This window comes from Staurois parvus, unplaced genomic scaffold (assembly GCF_062004578.1).
Source record: "Staurois parvus isolate SC_StPar_1 unplaced genomic scaffold, SC_StPar_1.0 ptg000636l, whole genome shotgun sequence".
Classification (NCBI taxonomy): Eukaryota; Metazoa; Chordata; class Amphibia; order Anura; family Ranidae; genus Staurois; species Staurois parvus.
The window spans coordinates 10,973,075-10,997,484 of NW_028318432.1; the positions used below are offsets into that span (position 1 = coordinate 10,973,075).

General features: G+C 41.5%; 1 protein-coding gene across 1 annotated transcript in view; it reads right to left on the bottom strand.

Annotated features, from left to right (window-relative positions):
• ODAD2 (outer dynein arm docking complex subunit 2) overlaps positions 1 to 24,410 on the bottom strand; it is a 202,024-nt gene that overhangs the window by 162,646 nt on the left and 14,968 nt on the right. Inside the window, exons 2-8 of the mRNA XM_089693823.1 lie at positions 22,235 to 22,486; positions 18,399 to 18,556; positions 16,642 to 16,837; positions 9,630 to 9,736; positions 6,913 to 7,049; positions 6,714 to 6,830; positions 170 to 387 (exon numbers count right to left, since the gene is read on the bottom strand). Coding sequence (XP_089549949.1) covers positions 170 to 387; positions 6,714 to 6,830; positions 6,913 to 7,049; positions 9,630 to 9,736; positions 16,642 to 16,837; positions 18,399 to 18,556; positions 22,235 to 22,458 — 1,157 coding nt within the window. The 5' untranslated portion in view covers positions 22,459 to 22,486. The remainder of the gene's footprint in view (positions 1 to 169; positions 388 to 6,713; positions 6,831 to 6,912; positions 7,050 to 9,629; positions 9,737 to 16,641; positions 16,838 to 18,398; positions 18,557 to 22,234; positions 22,487 to 24,410) is intronic.

The window sequence follows — 24,410 nt, forward strand, 5'->3', positions numbered from 1 at the left end:
CAAAGGCACACAATCTTCAATTCTTCGGAGGTTTCCAGTGAATTTTTTCCATTTACAAAATTACCGCAACTAACTAAAATAATTTGGCCTCTGTGTATATTTCTAGTTAATTTCAAATGTCCATAAACTATGTGAATTGCAGTGTATGAGAATTGAAAAGACAACATACTCTTGGTGACCATTAAGAGGCAGGTTCTTCCATTTCAGAGACGGCTCTAATTTGGTCTTGTTAGTCTTGCTTTTTACAAAGGAATTCCTTGTCTTCTCCTGTGCTTTCTTCTCTGGATACTCATTAGACCAATGGTTTTGGCTCGGTTCCTCTGCTTCAACTACATCCACATGCTCAGTCTTTTCAGCCACCAATGGAGCTTCAAACAATGTAAAGTCCTATGAACAGACAATGGGACTCTGTCAATCAATCTTGATGAAAGACAATAGACTCATAAGATCTAAAGCAAATTATGTTTGCACACCAAAAAAGAAAAACAAGCAGTTGCCATTTGCTAGTGAAGGTTTACTTTTAATGCTTGTCAAAATTTGCATCATTGGAGAACACAATGGGGGAGATTTACTAAAACTGGAGCACACAGAATCTGGTGCAGCTGTGCATGGTAGCCAATCAGCTTCTAACTTCAGCTTGTTCAATTAAGCTTTGACAATAAAACATGGAAGCTGACTAGTTTCTATGCAGAGCTGGACCAGATTTTACAACATGCAGTTTTAATAAATAATGTCTTCAGTTCTATTAACAATCTACAACTTTCAGTCTACTACTCATTATTGATGGGCAGATATCTCTGCAAGAATGACAGAAGGAGAGCAGTTTTCCTGTCCCTGAGCTTGTCACTGGGACCCACCATTATCCTTTCTTTATTCCTTCTCATTACATCACAGAAAAGAACAATCAGCTATCAATCATGAGGAAATTTGCCAACAGGTTGAAGAAAACCTTTTTGTGTGATAACTATTATATGATGACCAGAAATGCTTATTACAACATATCCAGATGATCTCATGATCCTCAAATCAGCACGGGATTTAGCTGGGCACACACTATAAGAAAATTGGAAGACAAAATTCTGCATGAGGAACGATCACTTGCCAACGACCACTTTCAACATCCCATTCAGACTTTCCAAATGAAAATTTCCAAAGGGACAAATTTCTACATTTTTATTGTACATGAACAGAATTAATGATTTTTCTTTGATGTGTTCTGTTTTCGTACAAGAAAAATTGGATATGAAAGACTGTATGTGATCAGAAACAATAAACAACATTAATCAACACTACAAGATTTCTACATCAAACAGAAAAAAAGCCATTGTCGTTCGAGCATTTTCGTATAAGTAGTAAAATCCTTGGGTTCGACTTGCTGTGAAACAACGAGGAAAAACAGAGAATCGTTCGCCTGATTTTCTTATAGTGTGTACTCAGTCCAACTGATCTCTAGGCTTAAAGTGTACCTAAACTACAACAAACATTTAAATGCAGCTTATCAGTGTTTAGATGTGAAGGCTGCATAAACCTTTCCTTTCTATCCTTTATTTTTTGGTTCAATCATTTTTTATTGAAGGTTTACGGAAATACAATTACAGAAGAAGATGCACATAATGCATCAGTAAGGGCTGTACAACCCTGACACCAGCATCAAACATCAATATAAACATGAAATCCATGTACAAATGAGTCATATAGCAAGGATAACATGCCAGACCAGAAGAGCAGGGTTCAGAATCTGACCGAGGGAGGATGTAAGAAGACTACCTGACAAAAAAGGAGTATGAACCGACCCAATAATGCTCTGGTGTAACTAAAAATGAAAGGAAACAAAACGGACAAAAACAAAAGAGAAAAAAAGGGGGGGGGGCGTGGAACGCCAGAAAAGGAGAGAAAGAAGAAAAGAGAGGAAAAAATGGAAAGGGGGAATAGAGGAAAAAGGAGCCTCAGATTGCCACAACCAGCCTAAAACCACAACCCCATACCGAATTAGGGGGGAAGGTCACAGATGCAGCACCCTATGGTCAGGCTGAGAATAGTCTATTCATGGAGACCACATTTTCAAGAATTTGTTATACTTATCTTCCAGCATGAACGTCAAAATCTCGTTCACCATGATGCCGTTCAAGCGTGTTTTAACTTCCTGGAAGTTGAGTACAGTACAGGAGATTTCCAGGAGTAGAAAATAGTTTGTTTAAGTGCAATGAAAAGAAAAGCAATAAGCTTGGCCTGCTTTTTGCATAACTCCTGAATGGGTTTATTTAACTACTTCCCGTCCGGCCCATGTACATAAATGGCCGGACGGGAGAAGTGCTGAAGCGGGTCGCCGTTTATAAACGGCCCCCGCATTCACTGCCTGTGCGTGCTCCTTGGGAGGACACAGCAGAACACCGATTGCTGTATGGGATCTCTATGTGAGGTCCCGATCCATTTGATCCCTGATTGGCCAATCACAGATCACATGAATAGTAGTAAACAAGATGTCACTTCCTGACATCATTGCTTACTACATGTGAAATCTGTGAATGATCACAGAGGTTACGTGGTACAAGGCTATTCACAACACAAGGCTGTTCACAACAGCTCACAGTATTTCTCAATGGCTGTAAGAATGCAGCCAGACAGAAGGAGAAATGATTGCTTTTACAGCCATTATGGGTGTAAAAGCAATCAGTGTAAAAAAAGAAAAAAAATCTTCATCACCCCCCACAAGTAGTACAGTGTCACTATGGTGACACTGTACTGCTAGGGTGATGGTATGTTAAAAAAAACCCATAAATAATAATATTAAAAAAAAAATAAAAATGTAAAAAAAATTTTTGAAAAATTATATTTTTTGGTTATAAACTAGTTTGGTTTTTTTTTTCTTTTTTCTTACTAAAAAGATAGCTGAATACATGTTGGCCAAGATTTATGAAGAAAGATTATTTATTTGCAAAATTTTATAAGAAAAACACTTTTTTTTTTAAATGTTTGGACTTTTTCATTTATATAGCAAAAAAATAAAAAATAAAAATACCACCAAAATAAAGTTATAATAATATTTTTTGTTCTTTACACTTCAAACTGTACCTTTGTTGGTCAGGTGACCACATATCGCATGCGATACTGAAAATGTCGATTTACCCATTCATACCAAGCCCTTCAGGTCTGGTATGGATTTTGAGGGGAACCCCCACACCAAAAAAATAGCGTGGGACCCCCCCCAAAAATCCATACCAGACCCTTATGCAAGCATGCAGCCCAGGCCCAGCAGGTCAGAAAATGGGGGGAATGAGCGAGCACACCCCCGAACCATACCATGCCACATGCTCTCAACATGGGGGGGGTGATTTAGAGCAGGGCCTCTTCCCCGCAACCCTGGCGGGTGGTTGTGGGGGTCTGTGGGTGGGGGACTTATAAGTCCCCCGGTGTAGATTGATCGTCAATCACAATGTCCGCCGCCACCACCAACTTGAAAAAAAAAGACTCCACTCCTGACGAAGGCTCCCGCCATCTGACAGCCCCACCGCCTGATAGTTCTTAAATATCTAAGGGGCGGGGCCAACCAATTATGTCACTATTTCGATAAGCCTCCCGCTCGCAGACCCCCGCAACCACTGGCAAGGGTTGTGGGAAAGAGGCACTCGTCCCCGTCAACATGAGGACAAGGTGCTTCGGGGGGGGGGGAAACCCAAGGATTTGGGGGGGGCAAAGCAAGGATTTCTCAGCACTGAGAACACCATTGATCCTGACAAAATCTCCACCTTCATTTGTAGAAACTCAGACCCAAACTTGCAAGGAACCTCCACAATGCTTCACTGTTGCCCGCAGACACTCATTATTGTACTGCTCTCCAGCACTTCGGCCAACAAACTGCCTCCTGTTATAGCCAAATATTTTAAATTTTGAGTCATCAATCCAGAGCACCTACTGCCATTTTTCTGCATCCCAGTTCCTATGATTTTGTGCATAAGACATGGAAACAAGGCTAAGCGACTCAACTTTGCACAAAAACATAGGTGGGATGGATAAACAGCAGGACACTGATCTTCCCGGGGGAATAGCTGTGCATGGGGGCGATTGAAGGACAGGCAGGCTTTGCTCCCAGCACAGCCAGAACATTGACCATGCTGAGATGGATGTGCTCTCATACCTAGCATGGTCAGTTTGAAATAGGGAAGCAGGAAGACTAACAGGATCATCAAGTATTTCAGAAAAAAGATAGCAACACAAAGAGAACAGGATACTTTATAACACAAGTACATGGTACAACAAACATATATATGATATTTTAGGGTGACATTCTCTTTAAGGGGTGAAGAAAACACTTTGCCATTCAAAGTTTTAATTTTCTGTAATATGAATGTGGAGTGTCTAACTTTTGTTCTGCATAGAGACAAGACCAGAAGCAAAATGTTCTAAATCTTCCTCGCCCCTTTGAAAAGTTAGAAAATATTTGTTGGTTGGCATTCCACCATAAGTGGAGATATCTATGGAGACAAAATCTGATAGCAAGATAACAGCTATAATAATTGTTCTTCAGCACATATCAGCTGTGTCAAGTTGAGAAATGTTGGTGTGTTTTCTTCTGCACAAACCCCTTGGAGTACTGTATGTTTTGTCATTGATATATTATGTCAAAGGTTTGTTTTGGCGCTGGAAATTTCATTCTGCAAGAGCAAACTCAGCACTAAGATTATGGCTATAGTAATGTTATAGCCAGGGATTAAAGGATGTGTTTATGGGGCTAGAATGAGGGTTATAGTGATCACTAAAAATTAGGAATTTAGTTACCTTTGGAGCTTCCATTGTTTAGGGTGAGGATGAGATTAAGGTTACGGTAAATTAATTTGTCTTAGTTTTTTGGGTATGATTTTTGCTGCAAAGAAACTTTATATGTAACATATATGCCAAAAACAATGGCAAAGAACGTATTCAAGTACATGTTATTATTGCCAAAACTTTAGTTGCCAAAAACCTTTGCACCAATACTCCCATGCCAAAAACAACCAATACCGAGAAGCCGAAAAGTCGACATACCATCTTAAATATTGCTCTAGTGAGACCAGAGCCAGGTTAAGTATAACTAACACTACTCCAAGCATATTGCTTTAATGGAAATATGAATACAGTACTTAACTATATGACATTCATTTTATGTATAGACTCTCACTTCTGAACTAATGGTACCATGACTTAGTTTATTTATCCAACCAGTTACATTGAACAACTGTTTCAAAGCGTATATATTAGTGAATGTTGTAGATGACTAATAGCTATGCCCTATAAACATTAGTTCAGCTTTTCTCAGTCACTCTACTCCAAGAGAAATACACAGAACAGGCACACACACAAAAACAGAAACCTTCAGGAGCCAATTAGATTTCAGTTTATTTTAGCAAAATCAGTGAAAATTATTTCTGCTGGGTGGCTATAGGTTACTTCACTCTGTACGTCTTTTCTTTGCAATGCTTTATTAGATTCACCCATATGGATTCCTCTAATTGGCTATCACTGCAGATGCAACCTGAAAGAAATCTGTCATTTAATAAAGTGCTATGCCTCTGTCACAACCGCTGTATTTTTCAATGGGTAATGCATCTTTGACCTATAGGAAAACGCATACTGCAAGGGGGAAATGGAAGCGCTCAAAGTCGAGATTTGCATATTGAACCGTCTGGCTCGGGGTTCCTGGAGAGCACTGCATAAAGCATGTAGGAAAGTACAGGCACCAGAGGTTGCCTTCTATTAAACTCTTATTACAACTTTGGAACTTTATATGACAGGTATACTTGAAGTATAGACAAAATAAAAGTGCAGCGCTACAAACAATATCCTTATAGCAATTAAATCGAAGTGACTGGCATCACCCCTACTGTAGACGTGTATTGACACGAAACGCGTCTAGGAGGAGCCTTCACACGCCTTGACATCACACCGCCGGATCAGGAGGTCCGGCGGCCAACCCTTGAATTTCACTGGTCAGTGTTTTTTGGATGTTTTTTCACAGCCGCTTTATCTGGCTACAGGCTGCAGGCATGTGTTTTATACATTGGATTTAATAAATTTTTTTAAATTACTACACTATGAGCATTTTTACTTCTCATACCTGGCACTGAGCCCCCATACCTCAGCCCCAGCATTTTAGGCTTCGTGTGGATCCAAGGAGCAGTGTGATCCGACCAGACCAACATCTCCTTACCACTGAGGGACTACCAGGGTACTACCAAGCAGCGCCTACATGAGACCTCGGCCACATGTGACCTGCATATGCGCATTGAGATTGCGCTTCTGGTAAGTGGGCAATCTACCTACTCCTCGATATTGATTGGATTACACCAGCGTTTTTGGAAGTTTTTCCATAATTGAACTGATTACCACATCTGACGCTATTGCATTGGACAATTATTATTATTATTTTTTTTGCTATTGGGCAATTTCTTTGTTTACCAGTCACTTCTATTTAATTGCTATAAGGATATTGTTTGTAGCGCTGCACTTTTATTTTGTCAATTCCAGTTGGAAAGGCTCTGTAGTTCTTTTTTAGTGCATTTGCCGCTTACGGGAGTGCGCTCACTAACCTGCCTACATACTTGAAGTATAAGGCTTGCATGAAGAGGATAATAGCAATAATAGCAGACTGTAATCTCAGGCACCTAAACTGCAACACAACATCATTCCAAACTGTCAAACTGTATCAAGAGAAAAACTCAATATAAAGGATACTTTACCTGCTTACTGATATTTTCTGCAAACTGTGGTGATTTATCCTTCAACAGGGATATGAGATCTTTATAAATTTCACTTTGTCTGTCATAGTTAATTTCATCTTTATCCTTTATTTTACCCTGCAAAATGAGTAATATGAGGAGGTGAGAGAACAGTTCATAAAGCCACATTTTGCACTCCCAAAAAGAGATTCACGCTTACCCTGTTTATAAAAGCACCTGCAGTGCTGCATGTCACACAGAAAGGATCGGTATCATGTGGTGTTATCATTAAATAGCAGATTTCCCCATGAACCTGCCGCCATGGTGGAGTATGGCACCCATTAGAGAACTCATAATCTAGAAAGAATATACAATGCTGTTAAAGTACCAGCAAAAACACTGATCTCAAGTCTCTGTGCAAGCTTACACTTCATCACAATACTATAAACTTCTGTTTCTAGGACACATGTACTTGCTAACCAAGCTGCTCAGGAAAAGTGACATGGGTTGAGAAAAGCTACAATATTGGCTAAGGTGCATTTAAAGTGGAACTAACTGTAAAAAAAATAGAAATTTTAAACAGGCAGGCTTTTTATTGCCGAAGAGACATGCAATGTCTCCTCTGCAATAATATACACTTGCCTACATTTTTGCAGTTCCCTGCGGAATGTACACTGAGCTACGCATGTGCAGGAGTCACGTCATACCACACAGGCCAATAAAAATGGCTGAAGACCAGCACTCGGAAGAATCCACGGAGAAGATGCCAGCGATAGAGCTTGTGGGTGTTGGACCATTGGATCTAAGGTACGTATTTGTGCCTTTAGTTCTGCTTTCGCATTTACCTTTTAATCACATGGTTTAAATCTTCTTAACTGCTTCCCGTCTGCCCAAAGCCTATAAACGGCAAACAGGAAGCAGTGCCAATGCGGGCTAATGTACCTCTATGTCAGCCCGCATCGGCAGCTCCTGCGTGGCTCACAGGTCGTGCATCTGGGAGCCCGGTGATCCGTTTGTCACATGGACACAGTGGATCACATTACCACTGTGTCTGGGTGATCACGCGGTGTTTTACCATGTGACTGCTGTGTCCAATCACAGCAATCACATAGTAAACAATAGAAACCAAACAAAGATTGTCTCTCTCTGCTCTCACACAGATCGGCTGTGAGAGCAGACAGAACCATTACTGCAGCCTGTCAAGTTGCATGTACCCTCACAGACTGCAGTGCCAGCCTGCCCCAGTGTCACTGATCACTGTCCTAGTGTTAGAACAATAAACAATGCAGCCAGCCACTGTTACCTGTCCTAGTGCTCACAATAACACTGCCATATACTATACCAGTGTCCTATTCACCGCCATGCCCCATACCAGCTCCGTGATCACTGCCATACGCCATACCAGTGTTCTGATCACTGCCATACCCCATACCTATGCTCTGATCACCGCCATACCCCATACCAGCTTTCGAATCACCCCATATGCCATACCAGCATCCTGATCACCTCCATACCCCATACCAGTGTTCTGATCACCCCATACCAGCATCCTGATCACCGCCATACCCCATACCAGTGTTCTGATCACCCCATACCCCATACCAGTGTCCTGAACACTGCCATACCCCATACCAGCATCCTGATCACTACCATACCTCATACCAGTGTTCTGACCACTGCCATACCCAATACCAGAATCCTGTTCACTGCCATACGTCATACCAGCGTCCGGCATGTAAGGGTCTCAACTGATCAATTTTCAAATATATATTTCATAGTTTGTAGATTCTATAATTTTCACACAGACTAAATAATATACATTTTTTTTTTATTTTACCCAAAAAAGGAGCAGAATACATTTTGATCAAATTTATGAAGAATGAATATGAAAATCGTATAACAAAAACCAAGAAAAAAAATATTTTTTCAAACTTTTTGGCATTTTTCCATTTATATAGCAAAAAAATAAAATACCCAGTGGTGAATAAATACCAACAAAAGAAAATTCAAAAAAATTATAAAAATTTCATGGGTACAGTGTTACATGACTAGTTTTTTGCATGACTTTTGAGTAATTGTCACTCAAATTGTGACGGTGCTGAAAGCTCAAAAATGGCCTGGACTGGAAGTGGGTGAAAGTGTCTGGCCTTGAAGTGATTAATAAACTGTTACGGCAACTGCGCAAGCATCCATAGAAATCTTACAGCTTGTTCGAAGTTATTTTTAGGCTGTGGGTTGGCTTTCCACTGAAGAAGAAGAATGGCTTGCATACAGTTATCACTCTGCAGAATTCATAAAACTCAGGGACAAAGGCTGTGGGGTAACAGGCAGGCCACACAGTGAACATCTTAAGGGAACATGATGGAAGTTATGTATGTTCTACAATTGTCTGGGAAAGGAAGAAGATGCATAATCATAAGCACACTAAGAGTATACTTTAAAATCATATGGCTTGTGTTGCAATAATATGTTGAATAATTATTTTAGACTACATAATGTAACACACACAGCGTGGCTCAGCCCCACCAGACGCTCCCTCGTCACAAGATTTGACTGACTGCAGCAGGAGCCAGTGAGAGTGAGGAGAGAAACAGAGGCACTGCAGACAGGCACAGAGCTGGACTGAGTAAGAACACAGGTAAGTATAGGAGGGGACGAGAGGGAGATATTGTTACCTAAACATTTTTAACCTCTATGCTGGGAATGCATTAAGGTGAAAAACGTTTAGGCTTTAGAACCACTTTAAAGTCTCATGTGATAAAAGGTACACCAATAGTCATTTTTTTTTTAGCAAAACATGAGTTATTCAAATTGATACATCTTGGAAATGTAGTTATAATGCAGATCTCTAAATAACTCTAGTTAAAAAAAATAAATTTATATGCTAAACTATTTTATAATGCTAATTAAAATACAATTAAAATACATATTACAAACCTGATGTGTACTCTATTGATTTCAACACAGATCGTTCCTCATTTTTGCAGAAACGTTGAATTAAATCAATCTCATTCTTCACCGAGGCAGGAGTAACTTTTACTTCTCTGAAAGAGAAAACAACAAAGTCGGTCAGATAACAAAAATATATTGGTGCTGCATTAACTGCACTGTCTAAATCCATATTGTGCACTGAAAAGCCTTTTTTACAGTCCCAGAAATAGATCACAAATCAGTAGCATGATACTAAAGAATGGCAGAGAATGAGATGCACCTTTTTTCACTCATTATCACAAACGATGGCAATGATATGGTGTTTTATAGACCTTAATTACATGATTTGAAAAAAGTCCAGAGGCAGGACCAAGAGGTTGCTCTATTTGGTAAGGATATATACATTTACTTTGTTTCAGGTTTGGAGTGTTGTGTTGCTGATTTTATGTTCATATACAAAATTACACTTAAAAGACCACTTGTGAAAATATGGTATTCTGATAACTGTGTAGGGTTATGTCAGGACCTGTGTCTCTACTGCTGGTGGCACTGCTGTTCCCAGGGTGGAAGGGCACAGTTCTGGTGGCCACCAGCAGAAGTCTCCCAGCAGCTGGGCTGTCCAAATAATTAGGCTGCACCTGACGTAGGCTGCTGGGAGGTATATAATCCCGCCCTTGACTGAGGTTCAGGGCTTCGATGTTCTTCCTGCAAGCCGTACCCCTGCCTGAACCTGGTCCTTGTACCTGACCATGAGAACTGCTGCTGTGACCTGCTCCCTGTTTCTTGCTTTCTGCTCATGCTCCCAGTACCTGGCTCCCTACTTCCCTTGTCCCTGTCCTGCCCATGTGTGTTCCCCCCATTTTGTATATAGTTTGTTATCATTTGATGTTTTTGCACTGTCACGTTTATTTATCACTTGCAATGTTTATGATTTATTGATGTTGGTGTTGGAAGTCATTTGTCCTAATAAACTTATTTTAACCTTACTCAGTCTGATTCCTGATTCCTTAAGGTACAACCCACTAATCTGAACACCCTTGCTGGATGCCAGCATCTGAGACAGATTAATACCTGTACATAGAGTATTCAGTATCTGAGCCCCATGGCTATCTGTGCCATGGTCGGACCATGACCCACTGGTAGTTTACTGCTGTTCCCTGCAACTGAAACCATGTGAACCATCTTGCTCCCTAAATGATTCCCTGCAGTCCATCCTCAAAATCCTTGATAAAATCAAATCGCTCTCTTCGGAATACTTTTTGCGCAACAAAGTATCTTCCCCAGTGACTCTTTGGCAAGCATATAAAATTGTACTCAGAGGGCACATGATACAAATGTCTTCTCTCTGCAAGTGGGAGAGGAATAAATGGAAAGCAGAATTAAAATTAGAATGCGATCTAAAAACAGCATAAACGTAGTCTAACTCCGATCACCTGTACACTCATCAACAAAGCCAAAACAGAACTGAACTTATGTTTAACTGATGAAGCTGAGACAAAACTGTGGTGGAGAAAACATAAATTTTATGTAAAAGGTTTTGAACCTGGTATGATGCTTGTTAAACACTTGAGAAGGTTACTATCTCACTTCACACGGCCCACAGTAAACTAACTAGTAATCCAGTTGATATACTTTCTAAGTTCTAGTGTCAGGACCTGGCTCACCTGCTGGTGGCACTGTGCTTCCCTGCGTGAAAAGCTGTAGTTCTGGTGCCCACCAGTGGGTGTCTCAGGGAATGGGATCCATTCTTTCTCCATGCTTCCTGCTGATGGAGTCCATTCCTCCTCCATGCTGCCTGCCGATGGGGTCCATTCCTCCTCCATAATGCCTGCCGATGGTGTCCATTCCTCCACGGTGCTACCTGCTGATGGAGTCCAGTCCTCCTCCATGCTGCCTGTTGATGGGTTCAATTCCTCCTCCATGCTGCCTGCAGATGGGGTCCATTCTTCCTCCATGCTGCCTGCCGATGGGTTCCATTCCTCCTCTAAGCTGCCTGCCGATGGGGTTCATTCTGCCTCTATGCCTGCCAATGGGGCCAAGCCTGCTGTTGGTGACCCACTGTCCTCTGCCAAGCCTGCCGCTGGTGCCCCGCTGTTCACTTCCAAGTCTGCCGCTGGTTCCCGGGTGGCTGCCCCCCAGCTGAACTACACTGATTCTCTACCTGCCGCTATGCCGGACTATGCTGATTCCTGGGCCGCTGCCCGCATAGACTGTATTGATTCCTGGGCTGACATCCAATCAGACTATACTTATTCACTGCCTGCTGCTCAGCTGGACTCTGTTGGCTGGATTAAGGTACCACTTGCTCCTGTTGCACCAAAGCTGGGAGGTCCAGATACCCACTTGGAATGTGAGAGCTCCACCCCCTATTACAAACCCAGTAGTAGAGGTCTTCTAGGGAAAGGCAGAGTTCCATTTGAACCTTGTGCTGACTTAGGCGATATCTCTGCAATCCCAGGTGCATTTAGGGACCCGGGCTGGGTAATCTATTCCCTGCGTAGACCTGAGAGGCAGTTAAAATGCATGGCAGTCTCTAGCTACCTGAATGGGAAAGGTCCAGCAGTGATGGGACACACTGGCGTCAGGGTACCTGCTTGGACCAAGGACTGTGGTGTTGAGCCTTCGGGTTGCCTTTTGAATCCCAGCATTGAGATGTAAGCTGCACTAAGGGATTGTAAGCTTTCGGTGTTGCGCCTCCTCAGGGATCTGACCAGCAAGGAACCCAGACAGTTTTTGGACCCTGGCAGTGGGGTATTAAGTCAACCTCCAGACCCTGGAGGCAGGGTTCTCAGTCAGCCTCCAGACCCCAGCAATAGGGCATGGTGGAGCGTCCAGAGGCTGCACCTTAAGGTGGGGGAACTGTCAGGTGAAAAGCTGCAGTGCTGGTATCCACCATGCGTGCGGGAGTCTCGGGCCATGGCACAGTAATCTGAAGGAATGGCATGAGTATGCCGTTCCTTCAAAGCACATGCGCCGGCTGTTATAAATAGTGAATATCTCCTAAACTGTTCATGTATACGAGATATTCTTTTTACCTACAAGTAAGCTTTATTATAAGCTTACCTGTAGGTAAAAGATGCAAAAGTGGGTTTACTCCACTTTAACTCACAGCACAGGAGGTATTTGATGTCATTAACTTAAGACCAACAAGCGGGCTGGTCTTGATGGCTATAATTCTCTTTTTTTACACAAAGCTGTCTGATATTTTAACCCTGCAACTTCTATCCTCTTTCAATTTTCTCCCCTATGGCAATGTCTTCCTTCTGGAAGTGCTTACAGCTTCTATCATGATGCTACCCAAACCAAATTTGGATCCACATACTCTGTCTATTTACCAGCCTATTTTACTCCTCAACACAGATGTCAAGCTCTTGATGAAAATATTGGCTCATCAACACATTCTCGGGGAAGTTTATACACAAGATTACGTGGGCTTCATACCCACACTGGGAACAATATACACCCAGTGCTTCAATTAATATATTTGGCCAAATCCAGATCTCTGGAAACAATGCTCTTATCCCTTGACGTGCACAAAGCATTTAATTCTCTGTCATGGCTTCATCTTTTCTTAGCATGCTGTAAATGGGATTGGGGGAAGATTTTCTTGCGTGGATATATGGTCTATATGCCAAATCACCTTAGTAAAATATGCTGGCTGTTCATCTGAATCCTTTGCTATCCTCTGGGGCACACAACAGGTTGTCCCCTGTCCACAATCCTTTTCATATTGGCCTTGGAGCCACTGGCCATAGCCTTTTCAGTGAACCTGTCTATCCGCGGTGTTGAATTTGAAGCCATGTACCATAAAATAATGTCATTTACAGATCACATCCTCCTGAATTTCTCCTCTCCGCACATATCCTTGCCAAATCATTTAGCACCTTGACAGACTTTTGAAAGAATTTCGTAATTGACTGTCAATGAGGAAAAATCTAAAGCCTTGAATATCACTTTGAACTCTCGTACCTGATTCCAGATAAAGGAAAACTACCACTATTCTTGGCCTTCTACATTACCTTTCTCAGTGATCCACATCTCATCCTTTTTTTAACAAATCTTGTCCACCTGGTGCTCGAACCAGCTGTCCAGCAGGATTTGTGCAAATAAGATGTCGTATCTCCACAAAATGCTTTATTTTTTCAGAGTTTTGCCCATTCCTGTCCCAGCACATATCTATAGAATAGAGCAACGAAAACTGCTAAAATTCATCTGGGGTGTGCCAGAGGCTGTGTTTTGCAGCCAGTCCATTATAGTGCAGGAAAATGCTGGCTGGGGTTAGCATCCCCAACACATCTAAGTACCACCAAGCAGCTCAAATAGCACCCCTGCGGTATCTCATACCACGTCTGAATTACCAGTCTGGATCTACCTTAACATTATGCACTGCTTTCCCGTCCCAATTTATAATTTAATTTGGCTTCCCCCTAAACCTGCACCATCCCGTCAATGATCCTACCTTACAGCACTCTCTGAAACAATGGGCCAGTTGATCTCCTCTCATATCCCTATCTTGGGTATTCTCTATAATCCTATGCATTCCCCAGTATTTAAAATCTAGGCTGGTTCTCTGCTGTTCCTCTGCTCTATCTGGCTACATTGGTGTGGGAATCCTGGATTATGTGGCTGGTTTTCATCATCAGGCTGTCATGGGCTTAATAAATGTGCCTTTTACAAGCTGTTGAAATGTGAGTGGCCTGGATTTTTGTCTTTTGGTATAATATTGATGTGGCAATATTACACTATATAAGTTTTCTCTTTGATGATATGGTGGAGCAAACTAGGAAGCCACGGTGAGGACCTGAAAGAAGATCTTACCTTGGAGGGGCAGGCTATCATTGAGCTGATGAAAAAAGGGTTTAGGATTCCCCAAAATCCTTAAAGGCTTTTCATTTACTAAAATCTGGTGAGTGTATTTGATGTTGGTGTGCACGGGTGATAGGTGGAAGGCTATAAATATTTTTGGAATTTTCAGTTTTTATCACAAGGGACTTTATGTTTTTTTTCTGAAGATTTTTTGATATAAATATGCACTAATCAATATGGGACATTTATATTTTGTGATTTATTAATATTTGTATTTAGGTCTATTTTGCGCTGTTTATTTATATATTCCCCAGTATTTGACAACCCTTTAGCCTTCACCTGGTGGTTGACCAAAGGTGTGAAATTCGTGCATGAACTCTTAACTTCAGATGGAGTTAAATCGCTCTCCTTTCTTCAGGAACATTGGGAACTCCAGCGCTCCAAAATCTTTTCACTTGCCTCAGATCTCTCGCTTTGTGCACTTCTCAAAAAAAACACAACCAGTCCAGCTTTCCTGACTCCTTTAGAGAGTAGGTGTAAGAATAAGTCACACTTCGCAGATCAAATATCTCTTTTATATGCAGCCCTGGTTTCACCTAGCAATGATATGATCAGCAGCAGCTGAGTGTTCAATCAACATCCTAGGCCAGGAGAACACCCATAAAGTACTGTTTTACTGATATATGATTCCAATGAGGCTAGCAAAAATGATGCCTTCTGTTTCTCCTCTGTGCTTCCGGGGTTACAGTGCCCCTGGAATGTTATTTCATATCTGGTGGCAATGCCCCAAAGTCCAACGATTATGGGGACACACATACAATTTGATACGCACCCTCCTTAACAAAACCCTCGCATGTAAAGCATGGTAAGCTCTACTCCAGTGGTTGATTCAAGGCCTTACCAGGTCTGAACAAAAGTTGGTATCCTTTATATTCTTAGCCATGTGCAAGGTAATTGAGAAAGCTCGGAGACAGTCATTCTTGAACTTTGTGGAAGTGAAGCAATGGATCATGGGCACCGTGGTTCATGAAAAACTTTCCTCTATATGCACTTGAAATTTCTGAAATATGGTACCCATGGTTGAATTTTAATAGTGGCTTTAACTTTGACCATTCCTTGCTTTCTCTCCGATATTACAAAAAGTGTGTTTAGATGCCATGATTGGCTGGAGGAAAACCCCCCTTTTGTACTCCTTTTATACCCTTTGTACCTCCTTGTTTGAATCCTCCCCTACAATCACTCCCTATCTTTTTCTTCCTCACTGCTATTGAGCCTTATGCCTAGTTGCTCCACAAAATCGGAACTCCATACGCCACTAGTTCCCTGTCGATAACTCAGGACTGGTGGCGTGATCCTGGAGAAGATTACCACGGCACCCTGTCTACAGTATGCTCAGTACAGCCCTGAAATTATTACAATATGTTGTCTCTTTCTACACAGTGCTAGGGAACTCAAACATTCTATGCAACAATATACATACCATATAGCATACTAGGAATTCCACACATTTCTAAAATCTCACATAATATCACAAAAACACACATTTATATGTAGTGAAAATCCATATCAAATAGTAAAAGTAAAATTGTTAGTATGTGATGAAGTGGGTATAAGTCTAAACTGCAGAAGACAGGAGGTCTTTCCTGGCAGTGGAAAGTGATATCCCGTCCTTGGCTCGCAGTTGAGTTCCTTTGACTGGCGCTCTAGCCAAACCAATGTGGGAATGGTGTGGAGCTTACGATCTTTAGACACTGATAACTACCAGGATTCAAAGATGTTCAAATGTTCTGTTACGAAACCACTAACCACAAGATGTCCCAATAAGTGAAACTGCTGCCTTAGGCCTTGTGTGGCACGCACTTAGCAGATACAGTTGGTGGGTGTTGATTTAACAACTGGAAATAGAGTCTTTTTTTAGCAACTGGCAATTGACTGGACGTCAACTAAAATATTTTATATCTTAACCAGAAATATAAAACACATGTACACAGTTTGCATCCCGCAGAAGAGTTGGAAAACAACTTTTTGTTCCACTTCAATTAAGTCTGCCTGCTTCTATGTTTTTAAATCAATAAATGTAATGATTTTCATATCTTTCACCTTCCCGTCATTATATTTTCCTAACACATAAAAAGCAGATGTTGCTGCTCATTAAAAGGGGAAAGGGTTGAACTGATAGACTGGAAAGATCGTAGTTTGTAAATGTACTTACTGTGAAATGTGTTTTAAAGAGCTGTTAAGCAGCTGCATATCAAGTTGCTGGAGCAGCAGGAAAATCTTCATCTTAATTTCAGCCTCTTCATCTTCGTGCTGACGCATTTTATCCAACAATCGCAGCATAGACAGGTCCTCACCTTCCACTGTAGCGAATCCAGCACCAAGGATTTTTGCTATAGGGTCTCTATTGGCTACAAATACAAAGAGGGATGTTAAAGAGAAACTATATTGCTTTTGGATCCATTTATTTTTCATATATTTTCTTAAATGCAAAACTAAGCTTTGCCTATGTACAGTAGGAGCACAGGGGAATAAAGGTATGTGCTGCTGGGGAGCGTGGGGGGGGGGGGCATTTAAAGTGAACCTGGTGAATTGCCCTCTATGGGCAAATAAATAGTTTGTGCTACATTATGGAAACAAAAGTTTTAGATGTTTTTATTTTCTCTCTCTTTCTCTTTCTCTCTCTCTCTTTAGAAATAAAGTGCTAATGAAGTCGTAATGAAGTCCATACAGCAGACACTGATATCTCAGAGAAAAAAATACAGAGTGAAAGGATGGGAACGTTATTTACTTATGCTAGTACATTTTAATCTTGAGTTACTGAGCTCTGTCAACACATTTTTGCAACAGGTAGAAAGAAACAACTGTGAAAAGTAGAATGCAACATGCAGTATTCATATTTACTTGACTAAAAATATAAAATATGTAAAAACCACTAGACATTCCCCTTGATTGAATATATCTCTCCTAAGATGTTTTTACTATTATGGTTTAGCTACTTGCTATGACAAGTATGTTTTGTCCCATTGTAAGGGCTATCAAGCACAATTCTAAGTGCGTTCTTAGCAGGCTTTAGACTAGAGCAGTAACAAGCAGTAGTGTCAGTATATTAAAAATATAACTGGGATAAAAAAAAGAGAAGGACTGGAAAGAGGATATCAGACTAGCCCCCTTTGTCCTTGGGCCTTATACGTTTTCTGAGGGCTACCGTAGTGGAAGTATGTCACTGTGCATGTACAGTATTTATACTAATTGACAAAACTGTTTCAATCAAAACTGCAGGAATTATACAGCCACTGCCTACTTTAGAAATACCCTTCTAGTCATCTCCTGCTTTGATGCAGCTTTTACCATCAGCAGACAATGAAGGTAACACGTAATAATATGGTTTCCCTATGTTACTATAATGACAAAACTGAGGGCACTGGAGGTACAATGTGATAATTCAGAATCCCCTTGTCAATATAATCACATTCCTTTGAGCATCAGAGGTACAAAGTTATAATACAGAGTTCTAATGTCACTACATTGACAATCCTGAGAGCACTGCTACATCAACATGGACATCCTTAGGCTTTGTAGGGTAAAAGCCCCACTACTGCTCACATATAAAGTATTGTTCAGCTTGGTTGGAGGAACACACATACGGACACTTTCAGTTTATGACTAGCAGATAATTAAATTTTAATTATGGGATTGTTATTTTACACTCTTATGCACACCCAGGAGCAGGGAGACAGCTTGTAGGTCCAGGTAATTGACAGGGATGCAACTGTCAGACTTCAGGTGAACTCTGACCCATGACATGCGAGTTAAAGTTTCAGGCTGCAAGTATGTAAAGCTAAATAAAGGGGTAAATATAGACTTTTCTTAGATAAGCTGCACAATTACAATAATTAAAACTGAATACTGAAATGTTGTCATAAGTCCAGTTAGTTCAAATGATACCAGAATCACAGTCACATTGCTGACCTTCAAGGCAGGCTTGTGCTTCTTTTAGCTTTTTTTCTCGAGCAAGCTGCAAAAAACGTGACAGCTGTTTGAAGTTGCGAATTTTCACAGTAGTTGAAGACAAGTGTAGCAGGGGGATCCCATTGTTGTCTTTATCCTCAGACTTCACTTCCGTGTCACTAGAATGACAAAATAAGAGTATTGTTGAGTTCAGTGCCATGTTACGTGTAATAGATCTTACAATCCGTGTTGAGCAGATAACATCTATCATCTAGATTTGTAGTAACACATGTGAGAATCCAAAACACTTATTTCCTGGCCTCACATTATCCTGGCATTCCAATCATACCCTCTTCCCTACCTTCATTGACAAGGTGGATGGTTTTTAGTCTGGATATTATTGCAGAACACAGTCTGAATGGCATGGCATAAAAAAGGAATATAAACAACATTCAACCTGGATTTCAATCATGTAAATGCATTTAGAATAAATAAAAAGCGCATTTGCAAATGTGCTGCTACGGTTTTGGCAGTGCAGTTAAAAGGGGTTTCTGAACAGTGGTGTGTATAGTATGCACTGTTACAGTGTATGCTCATTTAATTTGTTTAAATAAAAACTATAATATAGCAGTACAACCACCACTAAGAAAATCTTCAATCTAACATAAACATTTAGTCTGGTACAATCAGACAAAGACCCTTTTTTCTTGTGTTGGGACTTTGGCAATGCAAGCTTTTGGAGTACAACCTCTTTGCTATCAGACTCTCTGGGGAGCGGAGGGAGGACACTTCAGCAGAATAGCAGTTATTGTCATGGTTTCAGTGTCACTGCTCAGTCCTCTGACACCCCTGTCATTATTTTTTTTTTTTAATATTCAATAGAAAAAGCTACTTCTGGCGACATGACACATGGGGGTTGATTTACTAAAGTCAAATACACTGTGCACTGCAAGTGCAGTTGCTTTAGATCTGAGGAGAAGCTCTGCTGATTTATATCATCCAATCATGTACAAGCAAAAATGCTGCTTTTTATTTTCCTTTCACATGATTGGGTATTCTTTGCAAAGTGTGCAGCCTTACCTCATTTACTAAGCTCTGGAGCGGTGCACAGTATATTTGCCTTTAGTAAATTGACCCAGTGGGTCCTCTTCACCTTTTGTCTTCTCCTGACATGAACAACATTCTCTGCAGCATTTTGTTATGAGCCCAGGGTGGCTTGATAGCGCACTCTGAGATGGTCAGCAATGGATCGCAGAGCAGTGAGTTTGCAAGGGGCAGCACTGGAAAGAATATTAGCATTGTTGCTAGAGCTGTTTTTTTCTCTTTTATTAACACTTGGGCAATTTAATATAAACTTTAGTTGAAGCTGGAGTGGGGCTGTAAGTATGAGGCTAGGTTAGGTGTTAGGCCTTGGTCATATGGGCATACAGTGGGTATAGAAAAGAATCACCCCTCTTTAACCACTTGCCAACTGCAGATAGCCGAATGACGGCTTCACCGCGGCCGGCCAGTTCTGGAAGGGCGTCATATGATGCCCCCAACGATCTCTGTGATTGCTGTGTCCTACGGACACAGCTGATCACGTGATGTGGTTAAAGGCCAATCACAGCGGCCTTTTACCACGTGATCAGCTCTGTCCAATGACACAGCAGATCACCGGTAAATGCAGTTGCCGGTTACCGACTGCACTTACAAAGTACTGCCATTTACCAGCAATTGTCAGAGAACGGATCGGCACCGATCATCAGTGCCCAGCAGTGCCACCCACCAATGCTGCCCCTCTGTGCCCAGCAGTGCCGCCCACAAGTGCCCAGCAGTGCCACCCACCTGTGCCCATCAGTGCGACCCACCTCTGCCCATCAGTGCCCATCAGTGCCACCTACCAGTGCCCAGCAGTGCCACCCAACAGTGCCACCCATCAGTGCCCAGCAGTGCCGCCAGTCAGTGCCCATCATTGTTGCATATCAGTGCCGCCTATCAGTGCCCATCAGTGCCCGTCAGTACTGCCTATCAGTGCCCATCAGTGCTGCCTATCAGTGCAGCCTCATCAACGCACATCAGTGAAGGAGAAAAATTACCTGTTTGCAAAATTTTATAATAGAAACAAAGAAAAACTTTTTTTTCAAAATGTTTGCATTTTTTTGTGTATAGCACAAAAAATAAAACACCCAGCGACGTGTACTTATCACCAAAAAAAACCTCTATTTGTGTGAAAAAATGCTAAAAGTTTCATATGGCTGCAGTTTTGCATGACTACACAATTGTCACTCAAAGTGCGACAGAGCTCAAAGCTGAAAATTGGCTTGGGCAGGAAGGGGGTATAGGGTAGGCAAGTGGTTACATTAATCATATTTTGTTGCTATGCAGCCTGAAATGAAGACAGAGACAGTTTTATCCAGCTGTATTTACTTTTTTTGGAACTTTTAACACACAAGTGAAAGACATCACTGTGTCTGTGCATCTGTGTCTGTGTAGCCGCTACTCTCAATTGGCATGAATGGAACTGCCTGACTGGGGATGCTTGGAACACCTGTGAATCCCCATGAGGACAAACATGGTGCTCGCACACTATAGTACACCCTTGTGAACAAAGCCTTAAGCCTCAGGGCTCAGTGTTTTAGAGGTTAAAGGAATATTCCAGCTTGGACCAATGTAATTATGAATATACCATACCTGTGGGATCCCTATAGAAGCCGAAAATCACTGTGGAAACACAGAAATTCCAGTGATCTCAACTAGCTTCACATGCAACAAGAACAAGAGGTTTGTCGTTGGGCACAGGCGCCATTCAGAGAATGCTTTGTATTTTCTCAATGAATTAAAAGCATTCTCTTATTTAACGAGGTGAAGAGCATGATATCACCACTCCACCTCTCAGCCACAGCCTAAATCAGAACCTCACCCAAAGGGGAAGTTCAGCTTTTCTTCCTCCTTCTTCCTCCTTCTCCCTCCTCTGCCATATTTGGAATATATATTTTTGGGATGTAGTGTGTACCCAGTTTTGAGAGGCTCCCATTTCCACTCTAACTACCTAGGAGATTGGAGTGATAGTGCAACCCAAAGCCCTGCCCGCAACTTTCTGGGATACGTCAGAGGTCCTAGGAGGCTGTGGCTTGGGGAGCCAGCTGTGAAGCCACAAGGAGTTACACCCGGCTTCCCACAGTATGCCAGCTTTGGGGGCCCAAAGATCAGTGAAGAACCGGCACAGGTGAGGATTGAGCTGAACTCCTAAACAGGTGAACATCTGTTTATTGTTTATTTTGTAGCTGCTGACTTTTAATTTGTTTGAGACTTAGTTGAAACTCCTCTTTCATTGCTACCTCAGAAGGAACTCTAGGGTTCCACATACCCACGGTTGAGAATAGCTGGTCTACATTATATATTTCATTATTGATTTTGCCCATGGTTCTACTTTAATTGCTCCCACTGTTTATACCCTCCTTCCCTTTACTTCTCTGCCACCCATTTGCCAGCCACAGGGAACAGAAGTCTGGTAGGAACTTTCATTGGTTTAAGGACTCTCTCCCTGTCCCCACATGAAAAAGCTTAGTCCTGGTGATTGGCTGCTTAGGCACCCAGCCATGGGAGGAAGGAGAGAGAGACACACGCTCTCTCATACCCGGGTGGGCAGGCAATTAAGTGAACCTGTTACTTTGTTCTACATGAACAAAGCACAGGAATTCTTTAAGCTGATCACTTTCCCATAAATATGTAGAAAACATTTTAAAAGACTGCAGTTTCACTTAAAGCTGAACCAAATGTCATAGACATTCTAACTCTGAAAAAATGCCAGTAATTTAGGCTCGTTACAGTGCTTTTCAAGTATTACTAGTTTTTTTTTCTAGGTCTAGCCTCACCTAATATCATAACCAGATCCAAATGTGGATAGCTCCAAGTTGGTTTTCCATTGCAAAGGCTCTCTGAAGACAAACTCCGCCTCTTCTGGATGCCTGGAGCTGAAAGGCTCCACATACTTTATGATGTCGTTTAGCAGAGCTTCATTCAGAGGTGTGATCTCCAGCTTGCCAGTTCCAGAACCAGCGCTAGTCCACTGAGCCGCTCTTGTCAGTGCCACGCCCATTGGAACTGTTGCTTTACAGGGATGTCACCTTTTAAAAGAAACACAAAGACACAGCCAAGTTATATAAAAAGATAAACCAAAGTAATTGTCCATCACTTTTCAACCACTGGAAAATCGCTATAAAATTATGACATTGTTATAATACTTGGAGCTTAGACACCTCAAGCTAGAATTCAGCTGGTACCTTTTTTCTCTTAAAGAACTCACATTCTGTATTTGTACTTCATCTCTTCATATTTATTAAAGCGGAACTATGATGAAATAAGACCCTCTGTTACTATGCTCACTCTGCTCCTTAAAGTAAAACGAAAGGCAAAACTATTTTTTTTTTAGATTTGGATGCATTGCTGAGGGTTTAGAACCTCTGAGGTTTTTTACTGCTGTCTGTGTTCCCATTAGGTAGAGTCACTCTCTCCAGTCATCCTGATCACCAGTGGCCACCAGAAATGAAAGTGAGCAAAAAACCAAAAATTTGAGTTGCCTCCAGAACAGGGATAAAGTTGAAATCTTCCAATGAGGACACTTGTTCCTGTGACAACTGTCTAAGAAGGAAAATCTCCCTAATTACTTATTTATCAATATTTTTTTTAAATGAAGGCTTTTCAATATATGTACAGAAAAAGAGGAAATCGCATCAGAGTGCATCAAATACCAGCAAAAGCCATTGTCTCATATAGCTGCATAATTTGACACGGTGCAAACAGAACATAGAAAATGTCCGTACATTAAGACAGCAGTAAACAATAACTGATCAATTCAGACAACTAGGTTGCTATTGGTGGTGCCAAGGGGTACAGAGCTGACCCTTTCGGATGCTTGGACAAGTTTATCTCGTTATGTTGGTCGTGTCTGTGAAATGTTCAACAGATTGGGTGGCGGCAGGAGAACGGTTTGGGGGTTAAAAGTGGGTAACTAACACTTTAGGTAAAGTGGTGGTGGGAGGGACAAGGGGAATCTGTCAGTGGTTTTAACCCTTTCCTACTCTATCTAAAATGAAAATGCCATTAGATATACTTGTGACGATCGCGGCTTCAGTCCCCAGCCCTTCTCACCGAACTTGTGACCGAAGGACTAGCCAATCTAAAACTGCGCTGTCACGTGCGTAACAATGCCACGCCCAGCTGCACCCTGCACAAAGATTTTCCAGCTAATGGACCACAACCTGTGTGCTGGCAGCCTGGGAGCGATTGTTACTGGGTTAGGTTAATTACGCAATTAACCCTTCACACTGCCACCACCTCCTTTTTGTACAGAGAAAGAGGAAACTCGGCAATATCAGCAATAACACTATAATGTTTGAATAATTGTCTCTATACCACTGTCACCACAGGCAGCAATATACCGAAGTTTTTAAATACACACACAGTAGTGCTTTTCAGAGGCTGGTCCTGGTTTAAGCAGTCAGGTTTCATGAGCCAAAAGGATGCCTTATCTCCCACCGTTATTTCCAATGGGAGAATCTTCAACTTTTTTTTAACTCAGCTTAGCTCAGCTTTTTCTAGGAACTCCACAGTGTGTCTCCCTGAAGCAGAGACCCAATCGCCTCATTTGGGGAGGGGGTTGTGTAGGCAGGGAGCTCAGGCTATGACCAAAACTCTCATAGTTGATGTCATGGTTCATAACTTATTCTCGGTGCATTTAGCAGCCTTGCCACTAGTAGATTAATATGCAGTCACATCTGCTGAATGGTTAGATATGAAATATGACATATCTGCTTGAATGGTTCAGGAGATATAATTTTCTGCTCTCCTGTATATGCCAGCTAGGGGGTGTAATATACCAGGTGACTTGTCTTAAAGTGAGCCGTCCGAATATGTGCTCCCTGTTTATGTAATTATGTCCTATTTGAAGATATAAAATTATATGGAAAAGTGAGTTTTTAAATGTAAGTCTGTTTTGAAGACTACCTGGAATGCCTTTGAGCTCAGTAAAGGACTTGGTTTATGGCTTTA